General features: G+C 38.3%; 1 protein-coding gene across 1 annotated transcript; it reads left to right on the top strand.

The window, feature by feature from the left end:
- Positions 1 to 9,283: 9,283 nt before the first annotated feature.
- On the top strand, positions 9,284 to 20,325 carry rbm24a (RNA binding motif protein 24a). Its single transcript, XM_063013127.1, has 4 exons — positions 9,284 to 9,693; positions 11,321 to 11,444; positions 11,660 to 11,714; positions 19,009 to 20,325. The coding sequence occupies exons 1-4, from the start codon at positions 9,526 to 9,528 to the stop codon at positions 19,361 to 19,363; spliced, it is 702 nt and encodes a 233-aa protein (XP_062869197.1). The 5' UTR covers positions 9,284 to 9,525; the 3' UTR covers positions 19,364 to 20,325.
- The last annotated feature ends 2,898 nt before the right edge of the window (positions 20,326 to 23,223 follow it).

Here is a 23,223-nt window from a genome sequence, read left to right as displayed (position 1 = left end):
TTATACATTCTTGTGTTTTCTCTAACCACTTCAAAGTGGGTTCAGCACCTCCTGGAAACAATGGGCGTAAGGCATAAATACACCTTGGACAGGGCACCAGTTTACCACATATACCCATTTACTCACTCACACAATAATTTTTTCCTTACACATATAGGCAATTTAAACCAGTCAATCTCTTTCATATTTTGGATAGTAGGAGAAAGCCAAAGTACATGAAGGAAACACACACAGACATGAAGAGAACATAAAATAATCACAGGCAGTGACCAGTGCCATGTTTAACCAAAGGCCCCCCAAAAAGCAGCACTCATATTACCTGATGCACCATCATTACACCTCAGATCAAAGTTTTTTTTGTTTTTTTTTACAAATATCTACTACTTTTTATTGACAAATATTAATCTATAGACATGTCAAACATGTCTCTTTATATGCATCTTATAGAATCTCCACTGTTTCATTTGCAGACTTACAAACCCCATTTCCAGAAAAGCTGAGACATTTTGTAAAACTGAATAAAAAGAAGAATTTGTGATTTTATCATAGATTTTCACTGTTCATATTGTATTTTTAAATATAAACACATTTAGAATTTGATGCCTGCAATACACCAAAAAGCTGGGCCAGAGGTGTGTTTACTCCTGTGTTCCATCACTTTTCCTATTTATGAGACTCTTCAATGGTTTGGGAACTGAGGACACTGTTTGTTGCAGTTTTGCAAGTGGGATTTTTGTCAATTCTTGCTTGATATGAGACTTCAGCTTATCAACACTCTATGGTCTCTGTCGTCTGATTCTCCTCCTTATGGTATACCATACATTTTTAATAGGAGATAGAACACGAGAGGGAGTGTGTTATCGCGAATAACATCACGGCTGTAATTTGGTCGCAGGCACGAACCGAAGGTAAAATAAATAAAGAAAATAAATCAATGAAGCCCTGAATTTCATATTAAATATGCTTTAATATTGACAATACCTTCCGCCAAAAAGTAGTTCCACAACGAATATAAAGTTTAACACTACAAAGCACACATCCCAAGTTGCAAAAACTCATTTCAGGGAGGTAAGAACAAGAAGAAGAAGAAAGCAAGAACCTCCGAAGGGAAAAAAAGAAATAAAAAAACCTCTCGCACACACCAAAGGCTATGGATGAAAACAGAACTACTAGGAGCTGCTAACTGGCTTAACTAACTGTTCGCGTTACAAACACATTAATGTTCCCTACATAGTGCACTAGATTGTGTATCAGATCATGGATATATGTTCCCTACATAGTGCACTAGATAGTGAATTAGACTATTGGTTATGTTCCCTACACAGTGCGCTAGATTGTATATCAGATAACGGATTTAAAACGCGACCGGGAAAAAAAGGCTGTGTTGCCTGCGTGTGCGTTTGTGTGCATGAAGCTTGTCGTTAATGACAACGCGTCAATGGAGTAATACCATTGTGGTGTGAAAAGACCGTGCTGTTATCACAAATATCAGCACATTTAGAACGCTTCTCAACCAATCAGATTGTAAGGTCGGAACTACCTGTTGTATAATCTGTAATAACTGCTGACATCCCAGGAAAATACAGCATGTGTCACTCTAAAATCCCAATATATGCCTCATTGTCAATAGTGCTTTCACACATAGGAATGCCACCCTTGCCACAGGCACTGATGCACCCCCATACCATGACAGATGTTGGCTTTTGTACCATTCACTGATTACAGTCTGGATGGTCCTTTTCATCTTTGGCACAGAGAACTTAATGTGTATTTTTCCTGAAAACAAACTAAACCATGGACTTATCTGACCACAGTACACATTTTCATTGTCTTTCTGAGCATCTGAAATAAGTCTGGGCCCAGAGAACTCTACAGCTTTTTTGTTTAGAACTGATGTTTTGCTTTTTCTTTGTCACAGAGTTTCAGGTTGCATTTCTTGATGATCTTGATGATGCAGAGGCAAACTGTGTTAAGTGACAATGGTTTTTATAAGTACTCCAGAGCCCATGTAGCAATATTGATAACAGTAGCATGACGGTTTCTCATTCAGTTCAACTGTGGGTTCTGGTTTTGCCCTACACGAACTAAGATCTCTCCAGATTACCTGAATCTTTTCACAATATTATGAACAGTAGATGGTAAAAGACTAAATTATCTGCAATCTTGCATTGAAATTGTTCTTTTTGAACTGATTAGCAATTCTGTCCTGAAGTTTGGCGCAAAGTGGTGAGCAGCGACCCAACATTGCTTGTAAAGACTGATCCTTTAATTCACCTTCTTATTGTGTAACATTGTAACTTACATATTCTATGAACTTTTACTCTTCTTTTGCCTCTGTCCCAACTTTTTGGATTGCTTTGCAGGTCTCAAATTCTAAATGTGTTTATATTTGCAATATACAATTAAGTTGTTCAGTAAAAGCAATGGAAATATTTTCTTTCTACTTTTGTAGGGCAGATTCTTCTTTTTACTGCATTTTACAAAATGTCCTAGCTTTTTTGGTAATAGGGTTTGTACATATAATAAAATTGAGTAGTTGCACCTAAAATATAAACCTCACAAATGAATGGAACAAATGTACAAGGGTATGCAATAGGATAGGCTCCCACTGTAATCCTATTCCAGACCAGTCTCTATTATATTGGCTAAACAGGCTCATTAATAAATTAGCATATACTGTAAGGCTGCTTTCTGTCAGGCTTATGTCATGGCTGTTTTGTTCTTTTTTTCTATTTTTATCTATAAGGCCTTAACTTTACATTGTAGGGTGTTGGGAAGCTAAGGTTTGGTGGGCCTACAAAAGGCAACCTCTCGTGTTGCACTTAACAAAACCCACATCAGCCAAGCGATATTCAAGTTTACAGTCTAAATGAGAGACTACGTTAATAATTTAGTGCCAACTCTATCACATTACCTGGTTTCAATTACAGATAGACTTAGAACATAGCATGCTCTTTCTGTTTGTATAAAGCGAAGGAAGATTGGCATCACCTATACTGGGGACAGCTGTATGTTAGTGACCCTATATTAAAGTCCCTGTATATAAATAAAGTTTGTCTTTGTACACTTTAAGTGTAATTGGAAAGAATTTATTATAAGAAAATAGATTTAGAAGTTAAGCTTCTTAAGCCTACAATTCCACTAGCATGCATGGACCTGTTAATGTAAACATAACATTTGTATCTTTCTATTCATCATTAATATGTAAGAATTAAGCATTGTAACAACTGGTGTGCTGTAATAAAGACACATATAATCTTTCACACATGTTCCCCAAGATGCAGCTGGAACATTGATGACTTTGTGCTCAGGGTGTAACATCATCTGATGAGCATCAGTCCTCCAGTGCACACCTGTCTTGCAGCCATGCTTACCCTCACACACTTTGTCTGGAGCTTTAACCACCTGTCATGCAATCCCAGAGGATACGCTGGCCAGTTGGTAGGTTTCTTCTAACATGCAATTTCTTTAAACTTCAGTTGACTTTGAAAACCCCTGATCAGAATCTCTAAAGAATACACCAATGTTTTTAACCTAATCTCCAGCCACCACAACTGTAGCCTGTAGGCAAATTCCAATATCAATCATTTTGACACTTTTCAATGTGTATTGACCTTGTTAACGTGGAAACTTGCATATAACGGAAGCCTGATTGTGTTTTTCACCATTTATTAATTTTTCTGTGAAGTTATTATTCGAACCTACTGCCACAATGACCAGGATAACGTGGTGAAGAAACATGACTGTGTGATGAAATGCATGTGTATAAGCATAAACAAAGACATATTCAATAATCAAAATCAATAAAGGAAAGTATACCATCAATATCTTAAAAATAAACCTATTTACATTTGTGAAAGGGCGGCATGGTGGCTCGGTGGGCAAGAAGCCTCACAGCAAGAAGGTACTGGGTTTGATTCCCAGTTGGGGCAGTCTGGGTCCTTTTTGTGTGGAATTTGTATGTTCTTCCCACCAGGTGCTCCGGTTTCCTCCCACAGTCCAAAGACATGCAAGTCATGTTAACTAAACACACAAATTGCCCTTGGTGTGACTGGCGACCTGTCCAGGTTGTTTCCTGCCTTTTGTTCAGTAAATTGGACCCATGAATAGAATAAAGCAGTGGTAAAACAGACAATGAATGAATGAACATTCATGAACAGATATGGCAGTGGGAAAATACAAAAAGAAGGAAATAATATTGATAACTTTAAATATTTAAATAAAAAAACAAAACACAGGTCTTTTGCTCTGTTTATAGAAATATAAAATCACTGGCTCATTAAAGATTTAAATGCATTTAGATAATAAAGCTATGAAATAATTCTAATTTAAATGCTATTTTTTATTATAATTTGATCACTCAAATGTTGTTTCCATGCTTCAGTATTGACTGCAATAAAATAAAATGAAATAAAAATTTTAATTAAATAAAATAAGCACCACTTAGCAGTGTTGTGTCTGGCACATGCCAAATGCAGCTGGTGTTCACCAGCTAAAACATAATTGACACGTGTAATTGATTCTCACGTGTGTTAAAAAAGGAAGAAATGCCATTGATGTAAGTGGCATTAAAAAAACATCTGGAAATTATCATAACCACACATGTTAACTGATGAGGAGTCAAGGTGGGGAAAAGTAGGACTAGGTAAGTATTTCTTTAATTTTGCAGCAGTATATGCAAGTTGTTCGAGAAGCCTGGAGAAATGTAAGCCTTATGTCTTTCTCTCTCTCTCTCTCTCTTACTCAAATATTGTACATACAGTGCTGTGAAAAAGTAATTGTCCCTTCCCATTTTTTTTATTTTTGAATATTTGTTAAAAGCATATATTTTATTTAATTTTTAAAATAAAGCTTTAATTTACTGACAAAATACTTTTCACTCTACACGACCCTATGTGAATAAGTAATTGCCCCCTTAGCTACTAAATGAGGCAGGCTAGAAGGTCTTAAAAAGCAGCACATAGTGCGTCATTTATCATTCAAATTTACCAATCTAAAGAAATGGTTACAAAGCCATCGCAAACCACAGTGAGAGCCATTATCCACTCATGGAGAAAACTTTAAACAGGGTGAACCTTCCAAGGAGTGGCCAGCCTACCAAAACCTCACCTATAATGAATCAGGACACAAGCAAGTCCACCTCGTAATGCCTCCAAAGAAACAAAGAAACAAAATTAAGGTCAAATACCTGACTTGCAGGACCCCAGACAAGCAGTTCGCAATTGAAAACACTCCAATGTAGGCGAATTAAAACAATTCTGCAAAGAATTTATTTTATCAATGCATATATACAGTGGGGAAAATAAGTATTTGATCCCCTGCTGATTTTGTAAGTTTGCCCCCTTACAAAGACTTGAACAGTCTATAATTTTTATGGAAGGTTTATTTTAACAGAGAGAGACAGAATATCAAAAAAAAATCCAGAAAAAAAACATTAAATAAAGGTTATAAATTAATTTGTATTTAATTAAGGGAAATAAGTATTTGATCCCCTACCAACCAGCAAGAATTCTGACCCCCACAGACCGGTTATGTGCCCATGAGGCACACAAATTAGTCCTGTCACTGTATAAAAGACTCCTGTCACAGAATCAGTTTCTTCCATTCAAATCACTCGACCACCATGGGCAAGACCAAAGAGCTATCAAAGGACGTCAGGGACAAGATTGTAGACCTGCACAAGGCTGGAATGGGCTACAAGACCATCAGCAAGAAGCTTGGTGAGAAAGAGACCACTGTTGGTGCGATAATTCGAAAATGGAAGAAATACAAGATCACAGTCAATCACCCTCACTCTGGAGCTCCATGCAAGATCTCACCTGGTGGGGTAAGAATGATTCTGAGAAAGGTGAGGTCAGCCCAGAATTACACGGGAGGAGCTTGTCAATGATCTCAAGGGAGCTGGGAGCACAGTCACCAAGAAAACCATTAGTAACACACTTCGCCGTAATGGATTGAGATCCTGCAGTGCCCGCAAAGTCCCTCTGCTCAAGAAGGCTCATGTACAGGCCCGTCTGAAGTTTGCCAATGAACACCTGAATGATTCAGAGAAAGCTTGGGAGAATGTGATATGGTCAGATGAGACAAAAATTGAGCTCTTTGGCATCAACTCCACTCACCGTGTTTGAAGGCAGAGAAATGCCCAGTGGGGATGGTGTTCTTGGGGTCATATCCAGCATTTCTCTGCTCCCAGCTCCCTTGAGATCATTGACAAGCTCCTCCCGTGTAATTCTGGGCTGACCTCACCTTTCTCAGAATCATTCTTACCCCACGAGGTGAGATCTTGCATGAAGCTCCAGAGCGAGGGCGATTGACTGTGATCTTGTATTTCTTCCATTTTCGAATTATCGCACCAACAGTGGTCTCTTTCTCACCAAGCTTCTTGCTGATGGTCTTGTAGCCCATTCCAGCCTTGTGCAGGTCTACAATCTTGTCCCTGACGTCCTTTGATAGCTCTTTGGTCTTGCCCATAATGGTCGAGAGATTTGAATGGAAGAAACTGATTCTGTGACAGGAGTCTTTTATACAGGGACAGGACTAATTTGTGTGCCTCATGGGCACATAACCGGTCTGTGGGGGTCAGAATTCTTGCTGGTTGGTAGGGGATCAAATACTTATTTCCCTTAATTAAATACAAATTAATTTATAACTTTTATTTAATGTTTTTTTTTCTGGATTTATTTTTTGATATTCTGTCTCTCTCTGTTAAAATCTTTATAGAGTTTTTTATATTTAAAATTATAGACTGTTCATGTCTTTGTAAGGGGGTAAACTTACAAAATCAGCAGGGGATCAAATACTTATTTTCACAGGTCTGTAATTTTCATCATAGGTACACTTCAACTATGAGAGACAAAATGAGAAAAAAAAAACCAGGAAATCACATTGTAGGATTTTTAAAGAATTTATTCGTAAATTATGGTGGAAAATAAGTATTTGGTCAATAACAAACAAGCAAGATTTCTGGCTCTCATAGACCTGTAACTTCTTCTTTAAGAAGCTCTTCTGTCCTCCACTCGTTACCTGTTTTAATGGCACCTGTTTGACCTTGTTATCTGTATAAAAGACACCTGTCCACAGCCTCAAACAGTCAGACTCAAAACTTAACCATGGCCAAGACCAAAGAGCTGTCGAAGGACACCAGGAAGAAAATTGTAGACCTGCACCAGGCTGGGAAGAGTGAATCTACAATAGGCAAGCAGGTTGGTGTGAATAAATCAACTGTGGGAGCAATTGTAAGAAAATGGAAGACATACAAGACCATTGATAATCTCCCTTGGGGTCAAGATCTCATCCTGTGGGGTCAAAATGATCATGAGAACGGTGAGCAAAAATCCCAGAACTACACAGAGGGACATGATGAATGACCTGCAGAGAGCTGGGACCAAAGTAAAAAAGGCTACCATCAGTAACACACTACGCCGAGAGGGACTCAAATCCTGCAGTGCCAGGCGTGTCCCCTTGCTTAAGCCAGTACATGTCCAGGCCCGTCTGAAGTTTGTCAGAGAGCATATGGATGATCCAGAAGAGGATTGGGAGAATATCATGTGGTCAGATGAAACCAAAATGGAACTTTTTGGTAAAAACTCAACTTGTCGTGTTTGGAGGAAGAAGAAAAACCCAAGAACGCCATACCTACTGTGAAGCATGGGGGTGGAAACATCATGCTTTGGGGCTGTTTTTCCTCAAAGGGGACAGGACGACTGATCCGTGTTAAGGGAAGAATGAACGGGGCCATGTATCGTGAGATTGTAAGCCAAAACCTCCTTCCATCAGTGAGAGCATTGAAGATGGAACGTGGCTGGGTCTTCCAGCATGACAATGATCCCAAACACACCGCTCGGGCAACGAAGGAGGGGCTCCGTAAAAAGCATTTCAAGGTCCTGGAGTGGCCTAGCCAGTCTCCAGACCTCAATCCCATAGAAAATTTGTGGAGTCCGTGTTGCCCAGCGACAGCCCCAAAACATCACTGCTCTAGAGGAGATCTGCATGGAGGAATGAGCCAAAATACCAGCTACAGTGTGTGCAAACTTGGTGAAGACTTACAGGAAACGTTTAACCTCTGTCATTGCCAACAAAGGTTATGTTACAAAGTATTAAGTTGAACTTTTGTTATTGACCAAATACTTATTTTCCACCATAATTTACAAATACATTTTTTAAAAATCCTACAATGTGATTTCCTGGATTTTTTTTTCTCATTTTGTCTCTCATAGTTGAAGTGTACCTATGATGAAAATTACAGACCTCTCTCATCTTTCTAAGTAGGAGAACTTGCACAATCAGTGGCTGACTAAATACTTTTTGGCCCCACTGTATATACTGTATATATTATTTATTAGGATTTTAATATCATGTTTTACACACTTTGGTTACAATTATGACAGAAACGGTAGTTATTCATTACACAAGATTCATCAGTTCACAAGTTTTAATGTCAAACACAGTCATGGACAATTTTGTGTCTCCAATTCACCTCACCAACGTGTCTTTGGACTGTGCGAGGAAACCGGGGCTCCCGGAGGAAACCCACGCAGAGAACTTGCAAACTCCACACAGAAAGGACCGCTCCACCTGGAGATCGAACCCAGGACGTTCTTGCTGTGAGGCTACAGTGCTACCCACTACGCCACTGTGCCACCCCCATCAGTTGGTAATGGGATTCTTATTACTGTAACATTACTACTACTGTTGTAGCCTAGCGGTTAAGGTACTGGACTAGTAAGCAGAAGGTCGCTCGTAAACTGTACATTATTACTGTATCTTTATACCAGTTCTGACTTGCATGAAAATGTAATGTTAATGTTAATATCTTAATTTGTGCTGGGACTGTAATTCTGAAAATAAATAAATAATAAAACATTTTATGATTAATTTTATTTAAACATTTATTATGAATATGGGTATACTGCACTTTATTAATCCCTTATCTCTGCCATCACAATACAGTATTAGCCAGAATTGTAAAATGTGAAAGACGTAAGTTCATCTTAGGACCTCATCTAAGGCCTTGACACACATACAAATATACACACAATACACACGTGTTGCTTACACACACATACATACACACACAAATCCACTAACACACACACACACACACACACAAAACCACAACCACAACTACCAGACTGTTGTCAGTTGTCCAGCTGTTGAAGCGCACGTGCGGTGGGCGTGAGGCAACACGTGGCTCCTCCCACATGGTGCGTGGGGCGTGGTTAGGTCGGGAGCATTTAGGAATGGGTCAGAGGCAGGCGCTCTTTAGAAAGCACGTCAGAAACGAACAAGCGGAGTTCGAGCTACCTGATGATCTTTAAAACAATCCGCTCCACGCTCACTCCTCCGAACTAACAGAAATATCTACCTCGACTAACCAAGTCTGTAGCCTAAAGCCGCGTTTTATACACTTCTTTTTACTGTGTTGTCGTAACTCGGCGTGTTTTAAAGCAACAGAAAGTTAAGCTGTATCAGCTGAAACATTGCACTACGTTTCTCTCTTGGCTTTGCACTTGAGCGTCTGTGAGGATGCATACCACCCAAAAGGACACGACTTACACCAAAATCTTTGTCGGAGGTCTGCCGTACCACACCACGGATTCCAGCCTGAGGAAATATTTTGAAGTGTTTGGGGAAATTGAAGAGGCTGTCGTTATTACCGACAGACAGACTGGGAAGTCCAGGGGCTATGGTTTTGTAAGTATTAAGCTTTTTGAATCCCACTTTGTATCCCAAAGAATAAACTGTCGAGCTTTAGGTTGTGGCACAACTTTTAAGTAGCAAGCTTTCTGTAGGGTTTATATTTGTAAATTGTGGACAAACTCGAGCACTCACCGTACAGCTCAAATAACTTGTTAAAATAAAAATGTTAAATAAAATTACAAAGTGCTAGTCTCAGTAATGAAAGAAAAAACGTTATGGGCTTTATGTCAGCAAGGCTGAACTCTTCACTGTGGAGTTTTATCTGAGGCCGAAAACAAACCTTGCAATTCCGCTCTCTCTAAAGATAAACCTTTAACATGTATTGGAATTTCGGAAAAGATAACCTATTTAAATTTTAATTAAATCATAGCTTACATTACACTCACTTTTAATGCACTGTTGGCCCAGCTGTCGGCCTGACTAGGAGCTGATAAAGTCCCTCAGAAAGTCAACAAACTGGCTTGTAAAACGTTGACCTTTCTCAGGTCAGTCCAGCAGTTTCACAACAAACTGGTTTTATTTTAGCATTTTACTTATATATTTTTTCATCATTCTCGCCATTTCTTGCAAAAATATATACCTTTTTTTGAAATACACTAACCATTACTGAATTAGCAGAAGTTGGAATGCTGTATTTCTTTGGCTTGAATATGTATCCAGTCACAGTTGTGGGCCCAAATGTCCTGTGTACCTTAAAGACAAGACTGGTTTAAGTTACAATCTAAATAATATTTTGAAATGCATTCTTAACAGTGTAAGTAGTTTAGTTTAACATTCATTTAACATTAATTTTACCAGGTGAAGGATAACTGTAAGCACAGACTGACCAAAAAAATATTTGATATCATTATGCCAGTCTCAAATTGTTCTATTTTAACTAGGCCTTGTATGTCCACAATCTGCCCTATAAATACAAGACCTTTCTTAGTCCATGTTAGGGCTGAGTGAAAATAATATATATTCTATGACAACAAATGTGTGAGCAACAGTAAAGGTTTGGCTGAACTATATACTTAAACCAATAGACAGTCACTTAAGTCAGTAACCACTTTTTTTTTACACTTACTACTCTCCTATGATTGCATGTAAGGTGCTAGAGAACTATGACTTTGTTACTCCCCCTTATTCTATATTGACAAACAAATACTGTACAAACAATCCAAATGCTCTCTCGGGGCTATAACAGTGGTCTCTAAGGTCTAACCGAGACATAAAGTACACTGCATTCATTATCCCAAAACGGAGGTTTGGGAAAGAGTTTGGACTGACCACAACCATCTGTGAGGATTTGTTTTAGTCTCATCAAAAGTCATCATTGGTTTGTTTTAAGTGAGTCCTGGTTTGCATTAAATTGGCCCCTTAGTATACATCTATTTTTAATTTTGCTTTTTTTGTGTATAATCACAGTTAAGTTTATTTAATTTTTAATATAGATGTTTGAATTAATCCATTTTATAATCTCAGTGCCAAACATTTGTAACATTTTTTCATGAGTAATGTAACCATTTTAAAGCTTAAAATATATATGACTAATTTCTTATTCATGACAGAAAGGCAAAGAGTGAACTTCTTATCCAGTGTATTTTATGTTTCATCATTTTCCTTTTTTCCTTTGAACCAGGTGACAATGGAAGACCGCTCTGCTGCTGACAGAGCTTGTAAAGACCCTAACCCTATAATTGACGGCAGGAAGGCCAATGTAAACCTCGCATACCTTGGAGCCAAACCACGGGTGATGCAGCAAGGTAAAGGTTTTCACTTATCACTTTAAAAAGGACGCTGGAACTAGTTCAGCCTTGTAGGCATCAATAAAACATGATCATGTAATCCATACTAGTCTTACATGCACAGCTCTGAAGGATTTTATTAGGGCCTGTTCCAGCAGCCTGATCAGCTGATTGTGAACCCTAGCTTAGCAGATAATCAATAATTAACTGTAGTTTCTTTTGTATTTGCACAGGTTTTACGTTTGGTGTACCCCAAATCCATCCAGCCTTCATCCAGAGACCCTATGGGTAAGTGTGAGCAACAGTTAATAAGAAAGGTTGACTGTGTGTGCAGGTGAGATTGATTCAATCAATCTTTAATAATATCATTCCATTCCTTCATAAATATTTTTGTCTAAACAATTAACCGTAATTTTTAGGCTTGGACCAATTCAGTCATTACTGCAATATATGAATATAACAATATCCATTGACACTCCATGCCTAACTACAAATTTAGACCTTTTTGAATAATTGATATATTTGTGTGTGTGTGTGTGTGTTTGTGTGTAATGTTCTTTAATTGACTTATGGATGCTGTTGTCTTTCTCTGGTCCGACAGGCTCGATATGAGATAAGCTAACTGGTGGTTGAGGAATAGCTCTGTGGGCATTGCGCAGATCAATAGCTACCTGTAGACTCAAACACACACAAACAAGCTCAAAATGGTGATTACAGATGCATGTATGTGGGTTTTAATTTTGGTTTGGACTTTCATTTTAATAGTGCATAGAGCTGTGTGTGCCTTTTTTTACCGTGATGAAGTGGTGTTAATAGCTAATGTGTGCTTTTTTATTTTCTGGGAAAAGGCTGGTTTGGGGGTGTCGATTCTCAGTATAGTGGAGGAGTAATAACTTGCCATGGCCAGCAAAGTGGGGTTTTTCTTTGATGCTTTTTGTGCTGGAGCTTGTCTTTTGGTGTTATGTTTTTGGAGTGAGTGCAGTCTTTGTGTGATCGTTGAAACCCCTTACCTCCACCCATTCTCAACCAAACTACCCAACAACTTGCTTGCACGTTGCTTTTTTCTACCTTTCTACTGACACCCAAGATGACCATGATGGACTCTTAGCTTTTCTTTTCTCTCTCCTGCACTCATCCCTTTTATCTGTCTGTTTTTGTCTCTGTCTTTTTCTGTTTCTTCTCTCTCCCTTTAGCCCTATATGGCATCTTGCAGTGGATCCAGAGTCCCTGGAGACCTGCAGTCTTTCAATCACTGATATGTTGTTGTATACAATGAAGGCAACTGGCTTGCATTCAGCAGAAGGCTGACTCACTTCTATAAAGACACAGTTTTAATATGTTGAGATATTTATGCTGTAGAGCAATGCTAAAACAACTGGAAAAAATACCCTGAAACATTAACTTTCTTTATTGCTGTGTGAGTGTATTTGCCTGCATGTGTTTGCAGTGTTACAAGCCCCTCAATGTGCCACAAACAATGAATGGCACGGGCCCTCGAACAAGCTATTATCACATGGACCCGTGTGGCGTTAAGGAAAACAAGCTTCTCCATTGTACCACACAAAGACCGTAGTGCTGACACTGCAGTCGCATGAAGCCTGCTCTTTCTGTCCCTCTCATTTTTGTTCTCTCCCACTCTCTTTATATGGGCTGCACCTAACATGTAGCAATGTGATCCACTTTGGAAAACAGCCTCACCATGATAGTGTCACCAAAAAGGCATGTCTCACGTAGATACAGTGCAGTGCAGTACAACTGAAAGGGAACATTGTGGTTTTGACCCAAGAGCAGTTGCTGATCAAACCTATTACAGCTGTGTCACGTTTAGATGGCAGCCAACTTCTCTTAAGTCAGTGTTTGGCTTTGTGTATGGGTATTTCTATTTTGTCCTATTTGCGTATTTGACCAACGCTGTATATGAAACATAATTTGACCTGTTCTGTTCAGTTGGTTTTGTACTTGCACCACTGTGTAACTAAAGATATTAATAGCCTCTCCGGCCAACTTGTACCAACTGTCAAAGTGGAACGTGATCATATTTAGTGCTCATAAAAAAACAAACCTCTTTTTTTTTTTTTTTTTTTTTTTTTTTTTTTTTAGGTTGAGGGAAAACTGTTCTTTTTCAACCCAATCTCTTTTCACTGTGTTTGTCATCCATAGGTGATTACCACAAACAACAATTTGAAAAAAATTTCTGTACTGAGAAAATAAACATATTATTGAAAGACCTATGTACTAGAATACTAATCCTGCACTTCCAAAAGTGTGGCCAGTCACCTATGGTACCTGAGATTTGTCTTTTGTGGCTTGTAGCTAGCCACAGCTGTTGTTGCTTGTGGCTCAAAATGCATATAGCCTGTTAAATAATGTTTAGTATTAATATTTAAGCATATTAGTAATATAGTAGTATTTAGTATTTTTATTTATTATTTAGCCTACTATAATAAAATATACCACTGTGTTACATTTGTTTTACTTTTGCAATTTTAATGGCAAGTTAATAGCAGAAAGTGACCTGACCTGTGAGAGGATGATTTGGACATTTCTGTCAGTTTAGTCATTAGTTACCCAAAATATGGCCTCATGCTTCACAGAACATAAGTGTTGCCTGTTGCTTTTTTTACTGGCTAGTGTGAACGCTTGATGAGAGTTTTTTATTGGACAGTAAAGTAAGCAGTTTTGCAAAGGTGAAAACCACTTGAAAACCACTTTAATGGATTAATTACTAAATTTTTTAATATATATATATTTTAAGAGTTCTGCAGGCTTTAGCTGGACTAATGTAGCCCTTACAGTTAAAATATGAAATCCAATGTGACCGTTTTTGAAGATGTTTTAGGGAGACAGAAAAAAAACATCCTTATGCCATCAAATCATGGACTTGATGCCATAAATTCATGAACTTTTGTCACTAATTTAATTTTAGATGAGGTAGTGCACCACTAAAGAAACCCCATTTGAAATGAATATAGGATAATGCCAGCAATTCTTGGAGTACCTCGTCTTTTTTACTTATTAGCACATGGATAGCACATAATGAAAATGTAAATGTAGGATAACACTTATTAAAAAGGCACTCATGTGTTTGTCAATGAGATTTTCACACTGGTCTAATAGTTGTGTACCTGTATTTTTATTGATCAAATTTAAATGGAACTGGACTTTATGTATAATGTTTTAAGTTATATTTTTTTCTCAGTACAGGAAAACCTTTCAGTTATACATATTTTACCCATGTGGTGGATAAAGATTAGTTAAAAATGCTGGAAATATCTCTTAGGTTTAGTTGAAATTGGTGAATTGAATAGTTTAGTGATCGTCATTAACAGGTGTTCTGTTTTTTTTAGAACTGCTTACTGTTCTGCATGTCACTACTCAGGTTTCAGTTGATTCCAACAGGTGTGATTCCTGAGGCAGATTTTATACACACACAGTCGCCATGGCATTTGATCTCAAACCTTTATTTAGATATGAACTTTAATGTGCAAGCCCACAACAGTCTTGTCAGAAGGAAAAAAATGGCTGTGGTCTGGCATTCCACTTAGTAACAGTGGTATTTTTAACCAGTGCCCAAGGAGGAAATGGACTGCTGAATCCCATTGGCTTGGGGTCTGTTCATTTTACAACTTCAAGGCCATTGAGGGCTGTGGGATAAACCAGTTGTCTGTTGTACATCATGCCACCAATCTGTATTCAAAGCACTTAAAGATACACTAATGCGTCTGGTCTGTTGAGGGCTTCTGAACAGATCAGATGTTAAAAACACTGGTTAGGCAGTAAAAGAGGAAGAAGTAAAAAGCAGGGGTTTATAATGAAAAGATTTCCCCGTTTCACAGTGTTTGCAGATATTGTTTAAATCCTGTTGCTAAAGTGGATCTTGGCGCACTGAACTTTGGAATTGCGTGGCTTGGACCAGAACTATCAAAGGGTCTCCAGACTAAGATAAAAATTTGACATTCAAAATGTTTGGAGAACTATTATTATTTGTATACAGGGTGTGTGCGTGAGTATCCTTAAGCTACTAAATTCTGGGGACCTGGGTTTAAACCTTGCTATAGGTCTTTGTTGAGTTTTGCCAACCTTCCTACTGTCTGTGTTGGTTTTTCCCTTCCAAACACAGGTTTCCTGCTAGGATGCAGAGCCATTGCGACTCCAGTCAGGGTGAGGCAGTTACAGAGATGAATTAATGTTCATTTAATAAAACGCATGGCTTTTGTCAAAGTTTGACTGAATTACTTTGCAGTAGCGTCTTAAGCTTTTAATTGAACTAAAATGTCTTTTCACAGGTTACAAGTTAGTTTAATTTGTTCTAATCAGAGAGGAAATTCAGTAAAATCAACTAAAATTTCTGATTATTATTTAGGGCAATTAAACTTATATTTAAAACGATTTAATTGTTTTAATAGTAAAAGACCATTTTAAACTGAATAAGATTTTGCTAATCCTCAGCTTATACACCTTAAATGGTGTATTGCTTTTTTTTAAAAACAAGCGGTGGAAATTTTACCCCCTTCCCTCGACTTCTCTCTTAATATTACAATTCTGAAGTTTTTCAGTGTAAATTTCAAATATTTCTTAATAAAACACCTAAGCTGCTTAACTGTCCAGGTTCTTCATTGTTGTGTATTACGTTGTTTAATGTGCTACATCTTTTCAACAGTAGACAGGTCTGGGATGCAGGCATGCCAGTCTAGCACCTGCACCCTTACAAAAAATCAACTCTGTTGTAATACGTGTAGAATTTGGCTTGATATCATTTTCCTGAAACAGGCCGGGACATCCCTGAATAAGACTAATAATCTAGATTGAAGCAGGTGTTGCTTAAAATGTGCAGCAATGAGATCTTACAGAAGTCACCATATGCAAGTTACCCAATCCCATGACAGACACTAGCTTTTGAAGTTTGTGTTCTCTGGGCCAGTGAGAAAAAGGACTATCCCTATTGTTACCAACGCAATGTCCATTATTTCCAAAAATAATTTGAAAGGTGGACTTCTCAGCCCACAGCACTTGCTTCCACTCTGCAGCAATACATCTCGGATAAGCTTAAGCCTGGAGAAGTCAGCTGTGATTTTGGCTGTTATTGAAGTATGGCTTTTTACTTTATGTAGTGGAGTGTTAACTTGCATTAGCAGATGCTGCAAGAGACTTCTAATGGACAAGAGTTTTAAGTAATTTCTGACCCATGTCATTGGATTTTTAAAATGTTTTTTTAATGCAGTACCATTGGAGGGGTTGAAGGTCATGGGTATTTAATGATTGTTTTTGTCTTTGCCCTTTGTGCATTTCTTGAAAATAAGGAATAAGTGTTGAAACTCTTCCAAAAATCAAGAATGTTTTTTAGGTTAAACATTAAATGTCCATTTTTAATTAAATAACTACTGTTTGCAAACCACTTTCTCTAATCTACTGTCCTACTTGGACTACTTGGAATTAGGCTTATAAATAAGAAAACGTATGCTAATAAAAATACTTTATGATGTCACAAGACTTAACATGTACAAACCCATGTGAGACCAAAATACCATTAGACAAATCTGTAATCATTACTAGTATTGAATAAAACATATAGGGAAACATGCTTTTTGGCACCATAATGCATTTGCCCCCTCTGACCTCTAAGACTATCCTGGAACATCCCTCCAGCCAAATGTTGACTGTCCCCAGTTCTTTACCATGGATCTATCATGAAAAGAAAATACCAGAGTATGTCAGCTGTTCTCAGCTGTTCTCAGCTGTCAGTGCTTAATTTAGAGCAAGGCCTATTTAGTGGCCTGCATGTGTGGTGTGACTTTGTGACTTTAAAGTCGTGTATGTGTGTGTTTAATAATGATACGGTTTTGAAACAGTGTGTTACTCTAAACCGTGTTTTGTGTGGAGTTGAGGTATCTCTAGCATTGTATTTGTAACCCTTTATGTTGTGTTTGTGCTGTGCTGAACATTTTTTTTTTATTTCTTTTTGTGCCGTAGTGTATTAACTAAAGCATTACATCAGGCTGGCGAAGCATCAATGCAGGATATCATAGGAACAGCTTTGCCCTTTGACCCGAGTGAGAAAATGCTAGAAATTGTTGGTTTTGTTGGTTTTTTTCTTTCATGATGTGGTTTGTGTGTGTGGTTGGGTTGTGTTGAGCTGGCAATAAGGACTATTAATTTCTCTTTGCCGCCTTTGTATACTTGCTTCTTTATTTGGTGCCATGATTTTCAGTTTGTTGGTGTTTGTATTTTATGATGGTGTGCTAAAAAATAGGGTTGCCATGGTAGACCTATTCAGTCATGGCAAATAAGTCCAACAATATGCCAAATCAAACCTTAAGTTCTTAAGCGTGAATTAATTGCCTTAAACTGCTTCTCTAAAATAAGTACTTTTTTTAACCAAGAAAAGTTACATACAGCAACTTCTATTCTTCAAATATTTGGGCTTTGCAAACTGATGCCAAATCATATTGAAGTTGTTGTTAAACAATAGTGTAAATGTATTAAATACATACTTTTAAATAATGTTTTTTCATTAAAACTTTCTTTTTAAATATTTTGGGGGTTTGGTTTGCACTGATGTTACTCTAATCTGACCACATTTTTCAGTAACAAGTAATCTAACGAGTTACTATTTCCAATCCAGTAATCAGATTAAAGTTACTTATCCAAGTTACTGTGCGTTACTATTTTTGCAACTCGGGGAGTGACGTCTGGCCTATGCGACAATTAAGTCACGAGCTGCGTCCGAAATCGCATACTTACAGAGTATGCACTAGATTGGAGGAAGTATGCACTACTCGGCCGGTAAAGAAGTACATACTTTCAGTACAGAAGTGTGCAGTATGCACACAACACCGCTATGTACTACACGTGGGGACGTGATGATGTAATATCACCATAGTTACAGACTCATTACAAACCCCACTCGCCAAAATTTTGGATATTTATCGTCTTTTTGTTATTTATTTGTCTTTAAAAAACTTTCTTTTATTTATCTTACTTACACTTGTGAACAGAGGACCGATATCTTTCTTGTTTCTTATTCCGCTTCAATCGCCTACGCAGCTCCAGTTGCATTACGGCAGCTGCTGAATGTAACTAATAAAGTAACTTGTAATCTAACTTAGTTACTTTTAAAATCAAGTAATCAATAAAGTAACTAAGTTACTTTTTAAAGGTAACTATGCCATCACTGTTGGCTTGAAACAATAAGGAACAATGTGCTTATTTAATCAGAACTCGTCAGAAGTACCAATGTCTTTTTACTGAGGTCACACACGTGTGCCTCCAACTTCACTCAACATCCCGAATTTACTTTACTCTCTGAAAGTTCCACTGCAGTAAATTGGATTTGATTCAAAAAGATATTATGTAAGCAAGCGCAAAAGTATCTTAATATATTCTAATGTATTGCATAAAACCATATTTTAGTTTTGTTTCAGTGAGAGATCTATTTTGGCAACCCTATTCCACTAGAAGGCATTTCCCTGGTGTTCCTGGAAAACGGGGTGCTTGGTCACGGTGTGGGTTGTGCTCTCGGGGTGTGCAGTAAAAAGCAAATCATTTCTCATGACTAATCAAAAACTGTCTTTGTGTGTCGTAGGATCCCTGCTCACTACGTGTATCCGCAGGCCTTTATGCAGCCCAGCGTGGTGATTCCTCATGTGCAGCAGAGCGCTGCCTCCGCCACCGCTGCCACCTCACCCTACATTGACTACACTGGAGCTGCATATGCACAGTACGCCAACGCCGCCACTGCCGCGGCCGCTGTGGCCGCATATGAGCAATACCCGTATGCCGCCTCCCCTGCTGCAACTGGCTACATGACTACAGCAGGCTACGGCTACGCTGTACAGCAGCCTCTGGCCACCACTGCTCCGGCCTCTGCTGCAGCCGCAGCAGCTGCTGCGTTCGGCCAGTACCAGCCCCAGCAGCTGCAGGCCGAGAGAATGCAATAGCAGTTAATGGCACCGGAATGTGAAGGGCAGCCAATGCCCAGCGACTGGCTGTGGATGGAAGGAGAATGAATGGCTTGGGATTGGTGAATGTGGTTTAGAGGGGTTGGAACTCTGTCGCTTTTCAACTTGCTGTGATTAAACCAAAAAAAAAAAGAAAAAAAAGAAGCGTAAAATGTGAAAAATCACAGAAAGTGTAAGGACAGATATTTTACTTTTTACCATTATCAATAGTGTTATTATTATGCTTAATATTGACGCAGTATATTTATTGCTAAAGGAGAACGCTAGGACTAATTACTGTGGTTTGGAGGTATGGACGAAGCCTTAGGTCCCGATGCTGTCATTAACATAGGAGACTGTCAAGTGTCCGCACAGTGTTCGATCCTACTGCTTACATATTTATTCTCATTTTTTGAAGGTACTTTTTGTTGTCTCATGTGCTTTGCAAGTTTTGTTTTCTTATCATCAGGGAAATGGAGGATTTTCCAGCAAATTAATCAAGACAAACTTTGCCTATCAGGGAATAATATATATATATATATATATATATGTATATATATATATATATATAACTGCGGGGAAGTAGAGAGTAACAAAAGGACGTTGTAGCTATGTCTTGCATATTCAGGACTACTATTTACTTTTTTAAATCTTCCTAATGCTGAATGTCCTGTTTTTCTGACTCCCATCTGACCTTTTGATCTATGCAAAGCAAACAAGCCACCAGGAGACAAAACGGACTGCAGAAATTTTCTGCCACACGCCTCTAAAGGACAAGGAACAATCAGGGGCACCTGAAAGGACAAGACTGTATTATTTGACTACTCTTACATGCACATGAACACTAACGAAGCACTAATATTAAATCTGTGCAAACGTATATCTACACATTATTGCACGTACAAACACTTATTCATGCACACAGAGTAGGATGGGTACAAAAGACAAAAGGTCAAAGCTGGAGACTGGAAGTTGGAAGTAGGCAACAGCTGCTGTGTGGGGACAGACAGGCACACTCACACACAAACGGGTTGCTCTGGAAAGAACGCATCGCTTGTGCCCGTTTGTTGAGCTGTCAAATTTTAATCCCTGGGCTCATTTAGGAACAGCTCCCCCTCCAGCTCAGTCAGCAGTTCCACCTCTGTCCTGCACAGCCAAGCTTGAGGCTTAAGCACATGCTACAACCTTCCAACTTTACGATCAACAGCAGCCACTCTGGAATGTTGGATTTAGTCAGAAAGGCGGAGAGAGACAAAAAGACAAGAAGCGTGCAGATTTCCAGCTGCCGTCGTCAACCAATTTAATGAAAATGATCTGCCGGCTCCGTGTTCGTGGAGAGAAACGTCTGTGCACCTGCATATCTTTCTTAGTGAGAGATTTATTCAATCTCGGCTCTCTCAGACGATGTAATGGAACATCACTGTGTTAGAAAGCAGAACTTTAGCCGAGGACTCGGACACTACTATGTTCTTAGTGTGCCTTCCAACTGTAATGCTGTTGAAAGAAAAAGAGAAACTGCTATTTATTTATTTGTGAGATATGATGCGCTCTAAGTTCAGAGACTTAGTGGCGGTACTGTATTAATAATAATGTATTCATCTCATGGCATATTATAAGTTATTGATTAGATTTACTTGTAGTATTATTAACATACTCAACCAAATATGTTGACTTATTTAAGATACAATTCTGTATGTGCACTGTTTTTTTTCCTCTTTATGTATTTTGAATTTTAGAGCATTTCATTAAATCTCTGCTAGTTTATTGCCTCTTGTAAGATGTTTATTGAAATGCAGGCCTAGTTGCAGACAAGTTCTTTTTTTTTCTTCTGTTAACTGTAGGAAACGTATTATAAAAATGGGCAAAATGCTGCTTCATATACTAGAATGTATAGTTCTTGTTAAAGTTCAGTATTTGTGCTTCTACTGCTTTTACTCTACATCAGATGGGCTATTTTACATTGATGGGAATTTTTATACTTGAACTATTTCTTACAAGGGAAAATATAAAATTAGCAACAACTTTTTAAGGAAGTTTTCAATGTCACTGGATTTGGGCATGTAAGGTGTTATTTAGTATTTAATGAAAATCCAGAGGTATCTTTGGTTAAACGAATTTCAGCTTATTTCAGTACTATTTACTCTAAATAAAAATAAAAAATTCCAAATTTCAACCTCAACAGCTGTGTGTTTGCTTGTGTGTTCACAGTCAACTTCAGATATCACATCTCACATCACATAAAAGCAGATTTAATATTCGAAGAAAGACATACTGTTATAATGTCTGTCATAAGTGACTGGATTCTGTTATCTTTTAGTTTGCATTAACACATTTTGAAGCAAGGTGAGTAATTACAAGAGCAGTCATCCGAAAAAGCTAGTACACTTTAAGGTGATTACTTTTGTACATATACACTGATCAGCCATAACATTAAAACCACCTCCTTGTTCCTACACTCACTGTCTATTTTATCAGCTCCACTTACCATATACAGTAGAAGCACTTTGTAGTTCTGTTCTGTTCTGTTTCTCTACATATTTTTAAAATCTGCTGTCACCCTGTTCTTCAATGGTCAGGACCCCCACAGAACCACCACAGAGCAGGTATTATTTAGGTGGTGGATCATACTCAGCACTGCAGTGACACTGACATGGTGGTGGTGTGTTAGTGTGTGTTGTGCTGGTATGAGTGGATCAGACACAGCAGTGCTGCTGGAGTTTTTAAATACCATGTCCACTCACTGTCCACTCTCTTAGACACTCCTACCTAGTTGGTTCACCTTGTAGATGTAAAGTCAGAGACTATTGCTCATCTATTGCTGCTGTGTGAGTTGGTCATCCTCTAGACCTTCATCAGTGGTCACAGGATGCTGCCCTCGGGGCGCTGTTGGCTGGATATCCATCAGCGCTGCTGTGTCTTATCCACTAATACAACACACACTAACACACACCACCACCATGTCAGTGTCACTGCAGTGCTGAGAATGATTCACCACCCAAATAATACCTACTCTGTAGTGGTCCTATGGGGTCCTGACCATTGAAGAACAGCATGAAAGGGGACTAACAAAGCATGCAGAGAAACAGATGGACTACAGTCAGTAATTGTAGAACTACAAAGTGCTTCTATATGGTAAGTGGAGCTGATAAAATGGACAGTGAGTGTAGAAACAAGAAGGTGGTTTCAATGTTATTGCTGATAGGTGTATGTATTTATTTTCATTAATTTTCCTCAACTGCTTTATACTGGTCAGGGTCGCAGTAGGTCCAATTACTATAGAAACCACTCGGCACAAGGCCGAAATTCTGTGGACAGTGCCAATCTGTCGCTTGTCTTTGGCCATTTTCCCTCTCAGATATAGCTAAGCATGTTTGTGTAGAAGCGTGGCAGGCTGATAGTGGGCTAACATAATAAACCACTGTGCCACCGAGCACCTAGCTATACGTGTGTACAGATAGCAAAAGGAGGTTTTACAATAATCAATAGGACTCTGGGCTTAAGGCTTTTGATTACTAATCAGTAGTGAGTTCAGTTGAAATAGTAAGACCTTAGCAACTGCTTGGCACAGCTGTAACTGTTTTTAGGTGAATGCACAGTGGAGTATAAGAACATATAAAACTGCAATAAAAATTGCTGATGCTACTTTTCAGTTGCATAATGTCATTAAAACAATTGAGTTTTCTCGTTAGTATGTGTCTGATTTATATTTGTTTTATATAAAGCATGTGACTACCCTCATACTGACCAATAAAGGGCTTATTCTCTTGTCTGTTTTATACTATACGGCCTAAAGGATGTGGACACTTAACAATCAGATTGTTTGGACAAACCATTCTAAAACAATGGGCTTTGTGTTAATC

The sequence above is a fragment of the Trichomycterus rosablanca genome, chromosome 2 (assembly GCF_030014385.1).
Source record: "Trichomycterus rosablanca isolate fTriRos1 chromosome 2, fTriRos1.hap1, whole genome shotgun sequence".
Lineage (NCBI taxonomy): Eukaryota > Metazoa > Chordata > Actinopteri > Siluriformes > Trichomycteridae > Trichomycterus > Trichomycterus rosablanca.
Note: the sequence above shows the minus strand (reverse complement) of the source record. Positions and strands in the feature narration are given on the sequence as shown.